The following is a 19,225-nucleotide window of genomic DNA, read 5'->3' as shown; positions in this document are numbered from 1 at the left end:
AAAAGAAAAAAGCCGGAAGTGGTGCTGTGGCTCAAGTGGTAGAGCACTAGCCTTGAGCTGAAGAGCTGAGGGACAGTGCCCAGGCCCAGAGTTCAGTCCCTATGACCGGATCCAAAAAAAAAAAAATGCAATGTATACACGAACTGCTTTGAATCTGGCAGCTCCTTTATACAATTACTTCGAGATAATAAAACAGAATAGAGAAGATAGAAAAAATAAATCCAGAATCATTTGGAATACAATCAGGGTAACTGGAATTATAAGAACAATTCAATGTTCATCAACAAATAGTCTACATGCAATGAACATTATAAAACTAGGAGGATAAGTAAAAAAAACTATTATTATTTAATGTATTTTCACAAACTTAAACTAGGTTCTGAGGAGAAAATTAGTAGAGAGGTGCAATGGAGGCACGATGATTTTAGAAGACTTATATTTAATATTAAGATGTGTTTTTTCTCCAAGACTGTTTTGTCCTGTATACCATGCAGAGAATTTCTATCTGGCCTCAAGAACATGATGTTGCAGCCTAACAGTCTAGCACTGGGCACTGGAAGGCAAGATAGAGAAGACCTCCACGGCCACCATGGTTTTCCCCTTGGTACTGTGGTAGACAGGCAGGAAGGTGACACACACACTACAGAACACCAACATACTGAAGGTCAGGAACTTGGCCTCATTGAAGGTGTCAGGCAGTTTCCTGGCCAAGATAGCCACAGTGAAGCTTGCCAGGGCCAGGGAGCCCAGGTATCCCAGGACACAATAGAAGGCAGTGGCTGAGCCTTTGTTGCACAGGATGATAATGTGGCCATGTTCTGAGTGTGCATCGGTGTCAACAAATGGAGGAGAAGTGCCCAACCAGATTCCAGACAGAATGAGCTGGATCAGCGTGCAGATGGGAATGATGAAGTTAGGCATTCCTGACACCAGCAACCACCGCATCCTTCTCCCTGAAGAAGTGACAGAGAAGGCTAGAACCACAGGAACAGTTTTGGCCAAGACAGTGGAAACAGCCACAGTGAACACAACTCCAAATGTGGTCTGCTGGAGGACACACGTGGCTGTGTTGGGATGTCCAATGAAGAGCAAGGAGCAAAGAAAGCAGCAGTTGAGGGAGATGAGCAAGATGTAGCTGAGAGCCCTGTTGTTGGCCTTGACAATGGGAGTGTTGTTGTGCTTTGTAAAAATCCCAATAACAGCAGTGGTTAGTGCAGAGAGGCAGAGAGCTAAGCAGACTAGAGTCATCCCCAGAGGGTCCCTAGAGTCCAGGAAGCTCTCAGATTTCAGCAGGCAGAGGTTTTTCTCTGTGTTGGCATACTAATGATCTGGGAATCTCACACACTGCTCCATGTCTGACAAGGAGTAGGAATTATCATCAGTAAGGCAGGAGTTACCTTGCTTCACTGTCCTTCCCCTAAAGAGATTAATTTTTTTAGCTTAATCCATTGTTCTAGGTTGTTGCTTTCTAAATCAGAGATACAAATTCTATGAAGCATACAATTCAGTGTGAGTCCTGATCATTTTATCTTCATATGTTTTCTTACTTTTTAGTATTTTCATGAAAGAATTTTCCATTATGAAAATATGGACAGTTAAATGTACTTCACCTAATTAACACATTACATGTAATCATTTGTGCATGTCCTTCAGAAACCAGATACTTCATGACAAATGGGCACATTTTATTTGGGGCATAAATATGTAAATTCCAGAGAAACAGAAATAATCAATCATTCTTATTATCTTCCCTATATTTGCCCACCTCAATCACACATTGAACTTTTGAAAACAAACACGGTCAGGAGTCACACTTTGCCCATAAAAACAAACACAATTTGAAAGTGAAAGGCTGGAACAATTTCTACCAGGCAAATGGCCCCCATAAACAGGCAGGAGTTGCAATCCTAATATCATATAAAATAGACTTCAAATTAAAATTAGTGAGAAGAGATAAAGGAGGTCGCTAAATACTAATTAAGGGATCTCTCCTTCAGGAGATTATTACAATTCTAAATATCCATTTGCCAAACAACAGAGCACCCAAATTTATCCAAGTAACACTACTTTCCCTCAAATCTCACATAAATCTAAAAACATTAATTGTTGGGGACTTTAACACACCACTATCCCCACTAGATAGATCAAATCGGCAAAACTCAACAGAGAAACCACAGATCTAAACAGTTCTATAGATCAACTAGATTTAACAGACATTTACTGAATATTTCACCCACCAGCAACAGAATACACGTTTTTCTCAGCAGCACATGGAACATTTTCCAAAACAGACCACATTTTAGGCCACAAAGCAAACTTGTCCAAATTCAGAAACTTTGAAGTTATACCTTGTATTCTCTCAGACCACAAGGGAATAAAAGTAGAACTCAACACCAAAAGCCACCAAAGAATGTCCTGAAACACATGCAGGTTGACTCACCAGTAGGTCATGGAAGAGATTAGAAAGGAAATTCAAATATTCATGATATTCAACAAAAATGCACACACAAATTACCAGCTCCTCTGGGACACAGCAAAGGCAGTACTCAGGGGTAACTTCATAGCTCTGAGTTCTTACATCAACAAATTGGAGAGATCTGAAACCAACAGGTTTCTCCAATTTGTTAATGTAGGAACTCAATTTAAAGAGACATCTGAACCTCCTTGAAGAAGAGCAGCATGATAAACCCAATCCAGTAGACAGAAAGAAATAATTAAAATTAAATCAGAATTAAACGAATTAGAATAAAAAAAAACCATAGAAAGAATCAACAAAAGAAAGAGTTGGTTCCTCGAAAAAATTAACAAAATTGACAGACACTTAGGAAATCTTATCAGAAAAAGAAGAGAACACACCCAAATAAATAAATTCAGAGATGAGAATGGAAACATCACCACAGAATCAACCAAGATTCAGTACATTATAAGGGAATATTTCTCAAACGTTTATGTTATTAAGTTTGAGAACTTGGCAGAAGTGGACCTTTTCCTAGCAAATATAGACATTGCAAAACTAAGTCAAGGCAAGTTAAATCATCATTACAGGATATCAAGCACTGAAATAGAAACAGCAATAGGAGACCTCCCAACTAAGAAAAGCCCAGGACAAGACAGTTTTACAGCGGAATTCTACAAGGCCTTCAAAGCAGAGCTCACACCAATACTACTCAAACTCTTCAATGAAATTGAACGAGAAAGTTCACTACCAAACTCATTCTATGAAACCATCATAACCCTCATCCCCAAACCAGGCAGGGACTCATCAAAGAAAGAGAACTAGAGACCCATTTCTTTGATGAACATTGATGTACAACTTCTCAACAAAATTTTGGCCAATTGACTTCAACAATTGATCCAAAAAATCATACACCAAGATCAATCAGGATTTCATGGATGCAAAGTTGGTTTAATATACGCAAATCAATTAATATAATTCATCACATCAACAAGAGCAAGGATAAGAACCACATGGTTATCTCAAAAGATGCAGAAAAGGCATTTGACAAGATCCAACACCCCTTTATGATGAAGGTTCTGGAAAAACTAAGAATCCAAGGTCAGATAATGTTAGGTGAAATGAACCCGACATAAGTACTCGAATGTGTTTTCTTTCATGCAATTGTTTCTAACATATTTATAAGATGGTTTCTTTGTTGCTTTGTATGTCCATCCCCCACTGTATATCCTCTGCTTTCATTGTATTTGATGTTGGTATAATTTGTGGAGGGGAAGGGCAAAAACAAACCGTTTAAATAGGGATACAGGTGGACCCATTGCAACAATGAGATGTATAAGTGGTTATGTCGAAAAACGAGTTTTACAACTTTGGTGGGGGGTGGGGGGATGGGGGGGTTGGGGAGATAGGAAAGGATGGGAAGGGGAAACAAAGGAGAAGGCAACAAAGGCTTGACAGGAAATGTACTCATTACCTTGCTCATGTAAGTGTAACCCCTCTGTATCGTATTTTCACCATTAAAAAAAGAAGCAAGCATGGTGTAATTTGATGGATATTTCATTGACTCACTAACCAATTTTGGTAACAGTGACATTTTAAATTATGAGTCTTCTCATCCAATATAGAGTTCCTATTTACTCTTTTATCTACTCTCTTTTAATTTTTACCTCATTTTCTACAATATTTAAAGTCTATCACAACAATACTATTATCTTAATATTTTATAGTTTATCAGGTACTAAATAACATTTCTAAAAAATACGCTTAATGACTGATGATATTGAAGTAGAAATAAATCATTTCTGAACCTTACAGTTTTCATTCTCTAGAAATTGAAATGTATATTCAAATATGTCTAGAATGTTCTAATAACAAAAATTATTAGTATATACCTTTCTTTCTAATTAATGTGCTCTTTCAAGTTGCTTAATCCAAAATACCACATTTTCCAGCATTGTAGAATAGAGTTTAGTTAAAGCGGCCCTCTTCAGTTTAACTTTTATAACATGTAAATTCCTATGTAATAGAAGAAAGGCTCTTGTCTTTGTATGTTATCTATTGTGGATTGTTCCTAAAGCCTACTATTGATTGAGAAACCCTAAGGAGATGTGGAGAATGTATCCAATACTTACACATTTACCTGTCCTGTTAGAAATCTCATTCTCAGGGCAAGGGATACAATCAAAGCAACAGGCTAACTTTCCCTCCTGAGGGGATTTTCTGAATCAAGGACCACAGTTCTCACTGCAGACAGACTTTGGAGTCTAAAAAAAAAGGAGATTTGTGTTGATGACACAAAGGTTAGTTATATTCAAAACACTCAAATTTCAGTATTGATTCAGAATCAAAATTTCTGTATACATGGATGTAGAATATATGTATATATATTTATCTGGATGATATTATTCTAGGTATTATAACATACTCAGAGAAAAGTGTTTTAAATCATTGTTCTGCCCTTCTTAATGGAAAAAGTAGGAACTGTTAAGTAACCATTCTCTAAAGATGGGAAATCATCTAAAATAACAAACAACTGGCCAATTGACTGTTGATTGAAACATAGAACATGAATAAAATTAAACATTCTACATTATAAATTGACTTTAAAAGTTATTATGTTATAGTGATACATAGCTTTGCAATGTAGATGATATTTATATTTGGGAAACATAAAAAATATTAAGAAACAATTGGCAAATAAATGTGCTCCATATGAACTCATTAATCAATTACTTCATAAAAAATGTTTTAACTGGGGTGGGCGGCTATGGCTTATTCCTGTAATCCTAGCTAATCAGGAAGCAGAGATATGAGGATTATGGCTCAGAGCCAGACCGAGTAAGAAAGTCTGTGAGATTCTTATCTCCAATAAATCACAAGAAAACCGGAAGTGCAAGTGGCTCAAATGGTAGAGTGATAGCCTTGAGCTGAAGAGCTGAGAGACAGCGTCCAGGCCCAGATTTCCAACCCCATGACCAAAAAAAAAAATGTTCTAAATAGGAAGTTGATTGCTTACTTTACTGCCTTATTAATGAAGACAAGAGGAATAAATTCTAGCAAGATATATGTTCATTTATTCCTATTTCAGATCACCATTGTTTGATTCCATGAACCTCTGTAAATGCCATGGGCCATTCTATCATATCTTTGGATAGAGATAATTGATGACCATGTGGTGCATATGGAGAAAAGTTTCCCACTTTCACCACTTGCCCAAGACCTTCTGGAAAATTGCAAAGGTTCAAAATGTCATACTCTGCCACCAATTTCTTTGTCTCATCCAAAATCACTTGGTCACCAGCAGGATTGTTGAAATGGATGTTCTTCAGAAAGGGATGGAGCTAGAAGCTATACATCAACCAAGGTGAAGTTAGTCAAATGTTCACACAGAAAACTGGAAGAAATCTGTTTAAGAATCCATCTATAACAGAATAATGTAGCAGAACAACTGAAAGTCTATGGAGAACTAATATAAAATAATGCTGATAATTCCTAAGACTCAAGTAACTAGGATAACACTTCAAGATTAAAAATGAACTAGGTTCACTGAAATAATCACAAATCTTACACATGCCACTGCCTGGCTACACAGGCAGAGAGATTGCTTTTATGAGTAACTCCACTCTGTAAATCAGTTAAATGGTTATTTAAAAAAACTACCTGATTTAGAATTAAATTATTTCACTTATGAAATATGAACAATTTGCATAAAATATTGAGGTGAACAAATTTTTCATTACTGCTGGCCTGTTCAAACAGAAAATCACTAAGTGCAAAATTGAAAGCTTGAGCACTGAGGGATTACAGATAGCTGGAATGAAAAGAATAAATACAGAATTAATTAAAATTTATTCTTGCCACTGTTTTTTTTCAAGTAAAATTCTACATGGTTTAAAAACTATTTAAAAACAAACTGGGTGATGGTAGCTCACAACTGTAATCCAAAATACATAGGAGGCAGAGATCGGAGGATCACAGTTTGAAGCCAGCCTGGACATGAACAATCATGAGACATCACCAATTACCTACTGAAAAAAATCAAGAAGTAGAGTTTTTGTTTAAATGGTTCACAACTCACTTTGAGGAAAAGGAGTTCCAGTCTAAGGGCTGGCATGAAAAAATAAAAAACAAAAATCATTACAGACAGTTAACCTTACTACAACTTCTCACTTTGTCTTTTGAAAAATCTGTCTTTACTACCTAGATTGATTTGAACAAATCCCTCTTATGTCAGTTTGCAGATAGCATTTACTATATATATATATATATATATAGTAAATGTTTTTCAACATGTCCATGTCAAAAAGGTACCTAGGCAACCATTCCAAAGACGCATTGGCTGGACAGTTCTTCCAAGTGACACAACTAGACTCAGAAAATGTGCAATTAAAAAAGCGAATCCACACCAAAGCAAGGAAATAGTCTTTTGGGTATTTGGATGGGTTAGCAGTTTTGATAAAATTGTTGAAACCAGAAATCTCCCTATCGTGGTGTGAGAAAATGAGAAGTGCACGGAGTGAGTGTAACAAAAAATAGTTCATCACAGACAGAAATGTACTAAGGGAGTTTATGACCCAGACTTTTCCTGGACTTAAACATCTTGTTAAAAAAGTATTTAACAAAATTGAACACGAATTCATTGTCTATCATGGTCTATAACATTTATGAGTTCTATGAGCTTTGCAATACAGTTATTTCTTCCATATTGGGTGATATGTACATTTCTTTTGTTTTGCATTGCATCAGTTGTTCCCTCTTTCCCACTTGTTCCTTCCCTTCCATTTCTGCCATTGAGTTGCTTAGTTCATTTTGGTCAATGTCCAGTGCAGTTGATGGGTCCTGCTGTGGTGTGTTTTTCCCTGATTCCCTCTAGTTCTGTGTCGTCCTCCTGGTTTCCTTCCCATGTGTACATATATTCCATATCTGTGATCAGCAGTATGGGATTATTTAGTAGTGATTCGACCAGATGAGTGGAAGTCCTTTGTTTCTTAAGTCTTGTTAATTTTGTTGTATCACCTTACATTTTGGATTTAACATCGACTTATCGGGGAGACCATGTGCCATTTGTCTCTTTGCGTTTGGTTTACCTTGCTCAACATGATTTTACTAGCTCCATCCATTTCCCTGCAAATGCCTTTATTTTGTCCTTTCTAATGGCTGCATAATATTCCATTGTGTATAGAAACCACAATTTTTGGATCCATTCATCTGTGGTCAGACATCTGGATTGTTTCCATTTCCTGGCTATTGTGAACAGGGTTGCAATAAACATGGAGGTGCATGTGTCCTTGTATACTGGTTCCTGTTGTTCAGGATAGATGTTTAGTAGTGGTATGACTGGGTCATACGGGAGGCCAATATTTAGCTTTCTGAAACCCCAGACTGCTTTCCAAAGTAGTTGTATAAATGTACATTCCCACCAGCAGTGTAATAGGGTTCTTCTTGCTCCGCATCCCTCCAGCATTTGTCATTGGCTGACTTGAGGATGTGGGCTATTCTGACTGGGGTAAGGTGGTAGCTCAGGGTTGTCTTTATTTGTATTTCCTTCACAACAAGGCATAGTGAACATTTCCTCATGTGTTTCTTTGCCATTTTTATCTCTTCTTCTGAGAAGTCTGTCTTTAGTTCCCTTGCCCATTTAGTAATTGGTTTGTTAGGTTTGGGTGGGATTAGTTTCTTGAGTTCCCTGTATATACTGGATATATTGTTGGCAAATGTTTTTTCCCAGTTAGTTGGTTGTCTTTCTATCTTGGTTGCTATGTCTTTAGCTGTGCAGACTCTTTTTATTTCAAGGTAGTCCCATTTGTCAGGCCTCTCTCCAATTTGTTGTGACCCTGGGACTCTGTTCAGGAAGTTCCTGCCTGTGCCTATAAGTTCAAGTGTCTCTCCTACTCTGTCCTGCAGTAGTTTTAGAGATTCAGGTTTGATGTTAAGGTCTTTAATCCATTTTGAGTTAATGTTGGTGCATGGTGATAGGGAGGGGCCAACTTTTAGTCTTCTGAACTTGGCCTCCAAGTTTTCCCAGCAGCAGTAGTTGAAGTGCCTGTGTTTCTTCCACTGTATGTCTTTGGCTCCTTTGTCAAATATCAGCTGACTCTAGGCATGTGGTTTTATTTCTGGATCTTCTCTTCTATTCCATTGGTCTTCTCATCTGTTTTTGTGCCAGGACCATGCTGTCTTTGTTATTATGGCTCTATAGTAGAGTTTGAAGTCTGGCATCGAGATCCCTCCCATGTTGTCTTTTTTGCCTAGAATTGTTTTGGCTATTCTACGTCTTTTGTTGTTCCATATGAATTTTTGGACTGTGTTCTGTATTTCAGAGATGTATGTCATTAGAATTTTAATAGGAATTGCACTGAATTTATATATTAATGTTGGCAGTGTTGTCATTTTCACTATATTAAGTCTGCCTATTCAAGAACATGAAGGTCTTTCCATATCCTAGTGTCTTCTGAAATTTCTTTATTTAAGTTTTTATACTTTTCGTTAAATAGTTCTTTTCCATCATTGGTTACGTTAATTCCTAAATATTTTATTTGGGGTGGGTTATTGTGAATTGGGTTGCTTCCTTTATTTCAATCTCTGCTTGTACGTTGTCAGTGTACAGGAAAGCAACTGATTTTTGTGGGTTGATTTTATATCCTGCTACTTTGCTGAAGTGATTTATAATTTCTAAGAGTTTGGGGATGGAGTTTGGTGATCATGACGATATAGTATCATGTCATCTGCAAAAGCGATAGTTTTACTTCTTTCCCTATGCGATTCCCTTTAATGTCTTTTTCTTGCCTTATTGCCCTGACTAAGGGTTACAGGACTATATTGAAGAATAGTGGAGACAGTGGGTATCCTTGCCTTGTTCCTGATTTTAGGGGAATTGGTTGTAGCTTTTCCCCATTAATTATAATATTGGCTATTGGTCTGTTGTGTATGGCTTTTATTGTTTTAAGGAATGTTCCTTCTATTCCTATTTCTCCAGAGTTTTTAACAAGAATGAATGTTGTATTTTATCAAAAGCCTTTTCTGCACCTGTGGAGATAATCATGTCATTTTTGACCTTGGCTCTGTTGATGTGTTGAATTAGTTTACTGACTTATGTATGTTAAACCATCCCTGCATCTCTGGGATGAAGCCTACCTAGTCATAGTGTATGCTTTTTTTAATGTGTTTCTGGATTCTGTTAGCCAGAATTATGTTAAGGATCTTTGCATCTGTGTTCATCAAGGAGATTGGTCTGTAGTTCTCTTTTTTTGTTGGGTATTTGCCTGGTTTGGGGATGAGTGTGATATTGGCATTGAAGAATGAGTTTGGGATGGCTCTCTCCTTCTCTGCTTTTCTGAAGAGCTTGAGAAGTATGGGTATTAATTCTTCTTTAAAGGTCTTATAGAATTCTGTTGTGAATCCATCTGGTCCTGGGCTTTCCTTGTTGGAAGACTTCTGATTGCTTCTTGTATCTCATTGTGAGATATTGGCTGATTTAATGGATTTACTTCTTCTTTGCTCAGTTTGGGCAACTGTATTTCTCTAAAATGCATCCATTTCTGGTAGGTGTCCTTTCTTTAGAGAGTATAACTTTTGCAAATAGTCCTTTATAAGTGTTTGGATATCTTGGATACTTGTTGTGATTTTTCCCGTGGCATCCCTGATCTTGTTAATTTGGGTTTCCTGTCTTCTTCTCGAAATTAATCTTGCCAAATTCTTACAATTTTATTTATTTTTTTCAAAGAACCAGCTTTTTGTCTTATTAATTTTATTTATAATTTTCCTATTCTCTCTCATTAATATTTGCTCTTAATTTGATTACCTGACTCTGTCTAGCAACTTTAGGTTCCATTTTTATCATGTTTTTCTAGCTGTTTTAATTGCAACATGAAATTATTTACTTGGTCTGTCTCTATTTTCTTGATGTGGGCACTAAGGGCAGTAAATTTGCCCCTCAGGACTCATTTGCTGTGTCCCACAAGTTTCTTTGTCATGTTTCTTCATTTTCATTGAATTGTAGGAACTTTTCAATTTCTTCTGTTACACAGCTATTGCTTAGAAGTATGCTGTTCAATTTCCATGTATTTGAGTAATTTCTGTGGTATGCTTTGCTATTCAGAACTAGCTTGATTCCACTCTGGTTGGATAGGATACAGGGTATTATGTCAATCCCCTTGTATTTGCTTAAGTTCCTTGCATGAATTATGATATTGTCTATTTTGGTTAAAGTTCCATGAGCTGCTGAGAAGAATGTGTACTGTGTTGTTTTAGGGTGAAATACTCGGTAGCTATCAGTAAATTCCCCTTGAAGTACGGATTCACTTAATTCGGTAGCTTCTTTGATAATCCTCTGGTTGGTAGACTTGTCCTTTGGTGAGATTGGGGTGTTAAAGTCTCCTAGTATTGTATTGGGATTTATTTTATTCTTTAAGTTTGAGAGTATTTGCTTAACATAGTTGGGTGCTCCAATGTTTGGGGAGTATAAGTTGATAATGGTAATATCATCCTTTTGGGTTATTTCCTGTATTATGTAGTGTCCTTCCTTGGCTTTTTGTATTGATTTTAATGAAGTTTATTTTGTCAGATATCAGGATAGCTACTCCTGTTTTCTTACTGGGGGCATTTGATTGGTAGATCCTTTTCCACCCCTTCACCCTGAGTTTGTTTGTATGTTTGGCTGAGAGGTGGATCTCCTGGAGGCAACAGGTGGATGGGTCATATTTTCTGATCCAATCTGCAGTTCTTTTTTTTTCGATTGGTGAATTATGACCTTTAATATTTAAAGATATTATAGACAGATGCATTATGGTCCCTGTCATCCCTTGTTTTCCTATGTTTTTCTTCTTTCCTTTCCTCCTGTGCTTACTAAGTTAGAATTTTATCAATACCTGTCTGGTTTGGGTACCCCGTTCCTCGTTGCTTTCTTCAGGTTGTGTTCCCCCTCCTAGTATTCTTTGTAATGCTAGCTTATTGTTTATGAATTAATTTAGGTTTTCTTTACTATTAAAAATTTTGTTTCTCCATCGAATGTGAATGTTAGTTTTGCTGGGTATATCAGTCTGGGTTGGCAGTTATTGGTTCTCAGGACTCGGATGGTACTTTCCCAGGCCTTTCTTGCAATCAGTGTCTGTGTGGAGAGATCTGCAGTGATTCTATTTTTTTCCCCATTTAGTATAGCTCCTTCTTCATTTTTGCTGCATACAAGATTGTTTCTTTATTATTCAGATCTATCATTTTATTATCTAATGTGCCTAGAAGTGTTTCTCCGGTTCCTGCATGTTAGGTGTTCTATATGCTTCTGTTATGTAGGTAAGTTGTTCTCTTTTAAGATGTGGGAAATTTTCATTGATAATCTTGTTGAATAGGTGCTGCACTCCCTTACTTTGATATTTCTTGCCTACATCCACTCCAATTATACAAACGTTCATTTTTGGCAGTATCTGCTTGCTCTTGGATTTCCCTTTGGCATAATTTAAGTGATTTTTCCATATCTGTGACTTTTTGGTCCAGTTGGTGTATTCTGTCTTCTGTATCTGACACTCTAAATTCCATTTCAATCACTCTGTTAAGTATGGTTGCCATTGTGGTTTTCATGGAGGAAATGAACTCATTTATGGATTCGATGTTGGTAGTAAACTCACCTCTTAGTGAGGTGTGTGCTGCCTCTATTTTTGTACTAATTTCACCTTTTAGTGAGGTGTGTACTGCCTCTATTTTTGTGTACACCTCCTGTTTGAGACCCTGTATCTCTTTTGATAGTTTGTCCCTGTGTTTTTTAAATTTCTGGTCTATTTCTTGTTTTTATTCTTGAGTCATTACTTCCAGCATCTCTTGGATGTAGCTTTTGTCTTCCATTCTTGCTTTGCTCCCACTGTGGCTCTCCCCTGGGTGGCTGATGGCTTTTGGGGGTAGCTTGCTATCCTGGTTGTTGATAAACCTTGTAATTTTTCTCTGATGTTCTCATGGAGATTCAGGGCTTATTGGAGACTAATCTGAAATTTTGTTTGGTCAATAGGTGTCTGTCTTTGCTTGGTTGCTTTTTCTAGGTTGGCAGAGAGAGCCTGTACCTGGTCTCATTTCTTTTGGGGGCCAACCTCCAGCTGCTGGCCTGACCCACATAGGGCTCTTGGCTCTCTGCTGTAGATCACTGGCAGTTCCCTCCTTTAGAAGGACTGAGCAGCCTAGACTGCTCCTGTTTACTCCAACAGGTGCTCTTGGCGAGTTCGGATGTGCTGGATGTACTCTCCAGTTGCTGGAGTCTGCTATGGACTGCTGACGTTTTTTGTGTTTTTGGCTGATTCTGTGCCTGAACTCTGGGCTGGGGTGCTGTCCTCAGCTCTTCAGCTCAAGGCTGGTACCCTACATTTTGAGCTACAGTACCAATTCTGGCCCTTTCTGCTTATGTGGTACTGAGAAATCTGATCCAGGGCCTCATGCACACAAGGCAAGCACTCTATTGCTGAGCCACCTTACCAACCTGAGCTCCCGACTATTATCAGGTACTGGTGGCCTGAGTTGTCCAATTCCCGGCCTGGGATACATGGGTCAGGTTCTGGTGGGGTTTGGGCTTCTGATTCTTTTGCCTTGGACACCCAGGTCTTTTGCTGTCACAGGCATGATTTGCGGGGATACAGTTCCCTGTTTTCCCCCCATCTGCTGAGGCATATGATCATCTTCTGGCTTCAATAGCAAGAGTTGGTTGTGTTGTTCAGGCACCGGATCCCCAGGTCACGTCCTGGCTCCCATTCCCCAGCCTATGGCACACCAGTTGGACCTGTGCTGCTGTGTATCCTGCCTGGGTTACACAGACTGGAGTACACAGTTCAAGTTTCTCTCACTGTTGGCTGTTGTGACCCATGGGTGCTGTTCCAGGCTTGGGTGTTTAAGTTCCCCTCCAGGGGCGCTATTTTTCTAGCCTGGTGGAATGGATGTGCTCCACAGGCTAGTGGAGCTCTCACAGTTCCAGTTTTAGTGGGTCCTGTAGTCCATGTGTTGGGGCAGGGGTCTGGGTCAAGGTCTTGGGGTTCCCACCAGCTCTGGTCTCCCTTGAGGGATATGCTGTTCCCTGTGGGGTTCTCACCCTGGAGCTAGTTTTTTTCAGTGTGATGTAGGTCGTTGGTTGCCACTGCAATCGAGTTCAGTTGAGATGCTTGTGGGCTGGGCTGGGTGGTGGTAGCTCTGCATGTTTCTCCTTTGTCTCTGCTTCTGTTGATGCTGTTCAGGTAGGTGCTGTGGGATGGGCCTCCAGCCACAGGCCTCTGGTGGAGGTGTGGGGAAGGTGTGTCTGAGCAGGTTCTGAATGCTGGGGATTGTCTCTGTTTGCACTCTCTGGATCAGCACCAGTACTTTGCAGGTCTTATGCTCTGGTGTTCTGTGGGCGACCCGTGTAGTTCTGGGGTTCCCATCATGGGGCCAAGTGGCTTTGGTGGGATAGAGCCCCCCTGCTTAGAGAGTGAGGGTGTAGGGGTATCTTTGTGCAGGATCCCGGCTCGGAGAGTTCTGTTTGCCATGATCAATGGGTCAGACACTGGTACCTCAGCCATCTTCTGCGCCGGTGATCTTCAGATAAACCCCTGTGTCTCTGGGGACTGCGGCAGCCCCCTCTGGGCTCGACTGCCCATGGCTTGGCACGTTGCCGCGCAGCCAGTAAAGGTTGGGGGACGGTTCTTTGCACTTCTTTATTCTGAAATACTTCTTTTTCTTCTTTCTTTTTTGTTTTTTTTTCACCTCCTGTTTTCTGTGGGTTTTCATCTTTTTGTTGTTATCAGTCTCTTGGGAGAATTTAAGCATTGGAACTCGAATTCTTTTTGGTTGGCGAGAGCTGTGGTGTTTCCCTACTGTCCCATTGCCATCTTGCTCTTCCATCTCCCTTTTTAGTTCTAATATTTTTTGTGTCACCTAATTACTGTTCTGTTCAACCCCAGATATATACCCATCTTCAATTATTAAACCTTATCCTTCATTGTGTGCATACTTAATTCAGATATCGATTACTCATTTCAAAAACTCTCAGCCTTAACTCCTTTAATTGTAGTATTATTTCTTTATACTTATAGAATTGTTTTCTTGTCAGTCATGGGGCTTGAACTCTGGGCCTGGGTGCTGTCCCTCAGCTCTTCAGTTCAAGGGGAATGCTCTACTGCTTGAGCCACAGCGCCCCTTCCAGTTTTCTGATGGTTTATTGGAGATAAGTGTCTCATGGACTTTCTTTCCAGGCTGGCTTTGAACCACAATCCTCCGATCTCAGCCTTCTGAGTAGTTAGGATTATTGGCATGAGCCACTGGTGCCCACCTTTTCTATAATTTTTGTTTATCGTGTCTAGATTTTTATTTCTCATTTTTCCTTTTTTCTTTCTCTCACTTCTCCTTTACTTATCCTTTACCTCTCTCTGAATTTATGTCTTAGTTATCTTCCCTCTCTACTTATCCATCCCCATATTCCTCTAATCTTATTTCCTCCTCATAATTCGCTCTAAGATTATTAATTTTTGCTCTGCTGATTCCTTCTTTGATTTTCTTAGTCCAATGATCCATAGATTTTTGCTGTTGAACTTGATTGTATCTGTTGAACGAGATTGCATCTGTACTCATTTTGACTGTGTCAAACAATCTGTGCAACTACAGGACTCTGGTTGATATTGCCTCAAAATAGTGTTCTAGCTTGGAATTGGTTTGGCTATCATACACAAATGGGCAGAACAAGCAGAAACACAAGAACAATGGCAAGTCCAGGAATCTCAACTTCCACTCATGGTAATCAGGCAACAGAGCAGTTAATGGATAATCCAGGGGAGAGTCCCTAAATGCTCTACAAACACTACTGCTAAACATGCTGAATTAAAAGAATGAAAGCCTGCAAAGGTCTCTGTGTGAGCATGATAGGGAAACATGTGAGTATGATGAGGTTAACGAAAGATTAATACAGGAACTTCACACGTGTGATGAGACTAACCAAAAATCAATACAGAACTTTTGGGAGCTAATCAAAAATTAATACAGGAATAGCCATAGTGGAGGCATTCATGGAATCCACATGGGATTGATGAAGTTAGGCATTCCTGACACCAGCAACCACCGCATCCTTCTCCCTGAAGAAGTGACAGAGAAGGCTAGAACCACAGTAACAGTTTTGGCCAAGACAGTGGAAACAGCCACAGTGAACACAACTCCAAATGTGGTCTGCTGGAGGACACACGTGGCTGTGTTGGGATGTCCAATGAAGAGCAAGGAGCAAAGAAAGCAGCAGTTGAGGGAGATGAGCAAGATGTAGCTGAGAGCCCTGTTGTTGGCCTTGACAATGGGAGTGTTGTTGTGCTTTGTAAAAATCCCAATAACAGCAGTGGTAAGCGCAGAGAGGCAGAGAGCTAAGCAGACTAGAGTCATCCCCAGAGGGTCCCTAGAGTCCAGGAAGCTCTCAGATTTCAGCAGGCAGAGGTTTTTCTCTGTGTTGGCATACTGATGATCTGGGCACCTCACACACTGTTCCAAATCTGGCAAGGAGTGGGAGTTACCATCAGTATGTCAGTAGTTACCTTGCTTCTCTGCCCTTGCCCCAAGAAGTTAATTTGTTGAGCTTAATCCATTGTTCTGTGGTGTTGCTTTCTAAACTAAAGTACAAATTCTAAGAAGCATACAATTCAATGTGAGTCCTAATCATGTTTTCCTCATAAGTTTTCCTACATTTCAGCATTTTCTTGAAAGCATTTCCCATTATCCAAATATGGAACTAAAAATCTCCTCCACCTAATTAACATACCATATGAAATAATTCCTTCAGAAACCAGATAATTCATGAGAAATGTACACATTATGGTTTAGACCTGAATATGTAAATTCCAGAGAATTAGATATAATCAGTAATCCTCATAATCTTCCCTAGATTTCCCCACCTCAATTACACATTGAACTTTTCAAAGCAAACATGGTGGAGTTTGATGGATATTTTCCTGACTCAGTACCCTAATTGTGAGTCTTCTCATTCAATATAGGCTTCATATTTACTCTTATTTCTGTCCTCTCAGAATTTTTTACCGTATGTTCTTCTTCATCTAAAGTCTATATCAACAATAATTTTCTTATTATTTTATAATTTAACAGGTTCTAAATCACATTTCTAAAATATACACTTATGACTTATGATTTCAAAGTAGAATTAAATCATTTCTCAACTTTACTCTCCTCTTCATTCTCTAGAAATAGAAATATATATTCAAATATGTCAAGAATGTTCTAATAACAATAAAAATTATAATCATATAACTTTCTTACAAATTAATGTGTTCTTTCAGTATGCTTCACCCAAAATGCTGCATTTTTCTGGACTTTAGCATAGAGTTTAGTCAAGTGGTCCTCTATTTTTTTTTAGTTTTATTTTTAGTTTTATTTTTTATTGTGAGAATACCATACAGAGGAGTTACAATTACATGGGCAAGATAACCAGTCCATTTCTTATCAAGCATTGTTGCCTCCTCTTTGTTTCCCCTTCCCATCCCTTCGCATACTCCTCCCCTGACCCCAACCGGTCCACCCCCCCACTCCCAGCGCCGACCTCCCCCACACCAAATTTGTAAAGTTCATTTTTTGACATAACAACTTGTACATCTCATTGTTGCAATGGGTCCACTTGTATCCCTAGTTAAACGACTTGTTTTTTCCCTTCCCCTCCACAAATTATACCAACATCATACAGTAAAGCATGAGTTAAAAAATATGGAACGCTTTATGAATTTGCATGTCATCCTTGGGCAGGGGCCATGCTAATCTTCTCTGTATCATTCCAATTTTAGTATATGTGCTGCAAAAGCGAGCACTCAAATGGTCCTTTTGAGTTTAAATTTTGCTACATAATACATTTCCCCATATTACAGCTATTGTTTTAACATGTTTTGTGGTGGAAAGGATATCATGTACATGGATACTGGTCCACAAAACTTATCTAAATCTTTTATCACTCTGCAGGTGTTGTGACTTTTCTGGCAGGATTTTATCTTTTATAACATGCAAATACCTACCTAATAATAGGAAGGCTTTTGTCTCTATATGCTATCTATTGTGGATTGTTCCTATTGTCTACTAATGATTGAGAAACACTACGGAGATACGGAGAATGTCTCCAATACTTACACTCTTACCTGTACCATTAGAAATCTCATTCTCAGGGCAAGGGATACAATCAAAGCAACAGATAGACTTTCCCTCCTGAGGACTACAACTCTCACTGCAGAAAGACTGCAGAGTCTAAAAAAGGAGATTAGTGTTCATGACAAACAGGTCACTTATTCTTAATATCCTCAAATTCTAGTGTGGTAGATGTTTGATCACTCAGAATCAAATTTTCTATAAAGATGCATGTATAAATATGTATATACATAAACAATTGGATGATATTATTTCAGGTATTATATCATAGTCAAAGAAAAGTGTTTTAACTTCTTCCTTTGCCCTTCTTAATGGAAAAAGCAGGAACTTTCAAGTAACCATTTTTCTTCTTTTTTTGTTTTTTTGATTTTTTGGTCGGTCAGGGGGCCTGAAAAATGGGCCTGGGCACTGTCCCTCAGCTCTTCAGCTCAAGGCTAGAGCTCTAAAGCCACAACACCACTTTCACCTTTTTCTGCTTTTGTGGTGTTCAGGAATTGAACCCAGGGCCTCATGCATGCAAAGCAAGCGCTCTACCTCTGAGCCACCTTCCCAGCCCACCATTCTTTTTAAGATGGGAAATCATCTAAAATAAGAAACAACTTGTCAATTGACTATTAATTGAAACATAAAACAATGAATAAAATTAAACATTCTACATTATAAATTAACTTTCAAAGTTACTGTGTTACAGTGATATGGAGCTTTGTAGATGATATTTATATTTGGAATACATAAGAGAAAAATATTAAGAAATGACTTGGCAAATAAATATGCTCCATATCGACCCATTAATTAATTACTTCATAAAAACATTCCTATATGGGAAGTTGGTAATTTACATTATTGCATTATTGATGAAGACAAGAGGAATAAATTCTAGCAAGATATTTTTTACATTTATTCCTACTTTAGATCATCATTGTTTGATTCAACACACCTCCGTAAATGAGATGGGCCATTCTATGTTATCATTGGATAGAGATAGTTGATGCCCATGTGGTGCATATGGAGACAAGTTTCCCACTTTCATCACTTGCCTAAGACCTTCTGGAAAATTGCAAAGGTTCACAATGTCATACTCTGCCACCAATTTCTTTGTCTCATCCAAAATCACTTGGTCACCAACAGGGTTGTTGAAATGGATGTTCTTCAGAAAGGGGTGCAGCTAGAAGATATACATCGACCAGGGTGAAGTTAGTCAAAAGTTCACACAGAAAATGGGAAGAAAGAGTATGTATCCATTGACTTTCATTTCTGTTTCAGAATCCATTTATAACAGAGTAATGAAGCAGAACAACTGAAGGTCTATGGAGGAATAATATAAAATAATGCTGATAACTCCTAAGACTCAAGTAACTGTTCAACATAACATTTCAAGATAAAAAATCTACTACGTTCACTAAAATAATCACAAATCATACACATTCCACTGCCTGGCTACACAGGCAGAGATTTTCTAATGAGTAATTCAACGGTTTAATTCAATGAAAAAGTTATAAAACTACCTCAATTAGAAATAAAGTATTTCGGGCTGGGAAGGTGGCTCAGTGGTAGAGCGCTTGCCTTGCATGCTCAAGGCCCTGGGTTCAATTCCTCAGCACCACATAAGCAAAAAGAAAAAAGCCAGAAGTGGCGCTGTGGCTCAAGTGGTAG

General features: G+C 38.6%; 1 protein-coding gene across 1 annotated transcript in view; it reads right to left on the bottom strand.

The window, feature by feature from the left end:
* Positions 1-540: 540 nt before the first annotated feature.
* Positions 541-19,225, bottom strand: part of LOC105990773 (vomeronasal type-2 receptor 116-like) — a 33,579-nt gene continuing 14,894 nt past the window's right edge. The window contains 3 exon segments of the mRNA XM_013023253.1: positions 541-1,355; positions 4,596-4,719; positions 5,569-5,796. Of these exon segments, the coding sequence (XP_012878707.1) occupies positions 541-1,355; positions 4,596-4,719; positions 5,569-5,796 (1,167 nt within the window).

The sequence above is a fragment of the Dipodomys ordii genome, unplaced genomic scaffold (genome assembly GCF_000151885.1).
Source record: "Dipodomys ordii isolate 6190 unplaced genomic scaffold, Dord_2.0 Scaffold67, whole genome shotgun sequence".
NCBI classification, from domain to species: Eukaryota; Metazoa; Chordata; class Mammalia; order Rodentia; family Heteromyidae; genus Dipodomys; species Dipodomys ordii.
This window is presented reverse-complemented; position numbering and strand designations above follow the sequence as displayed.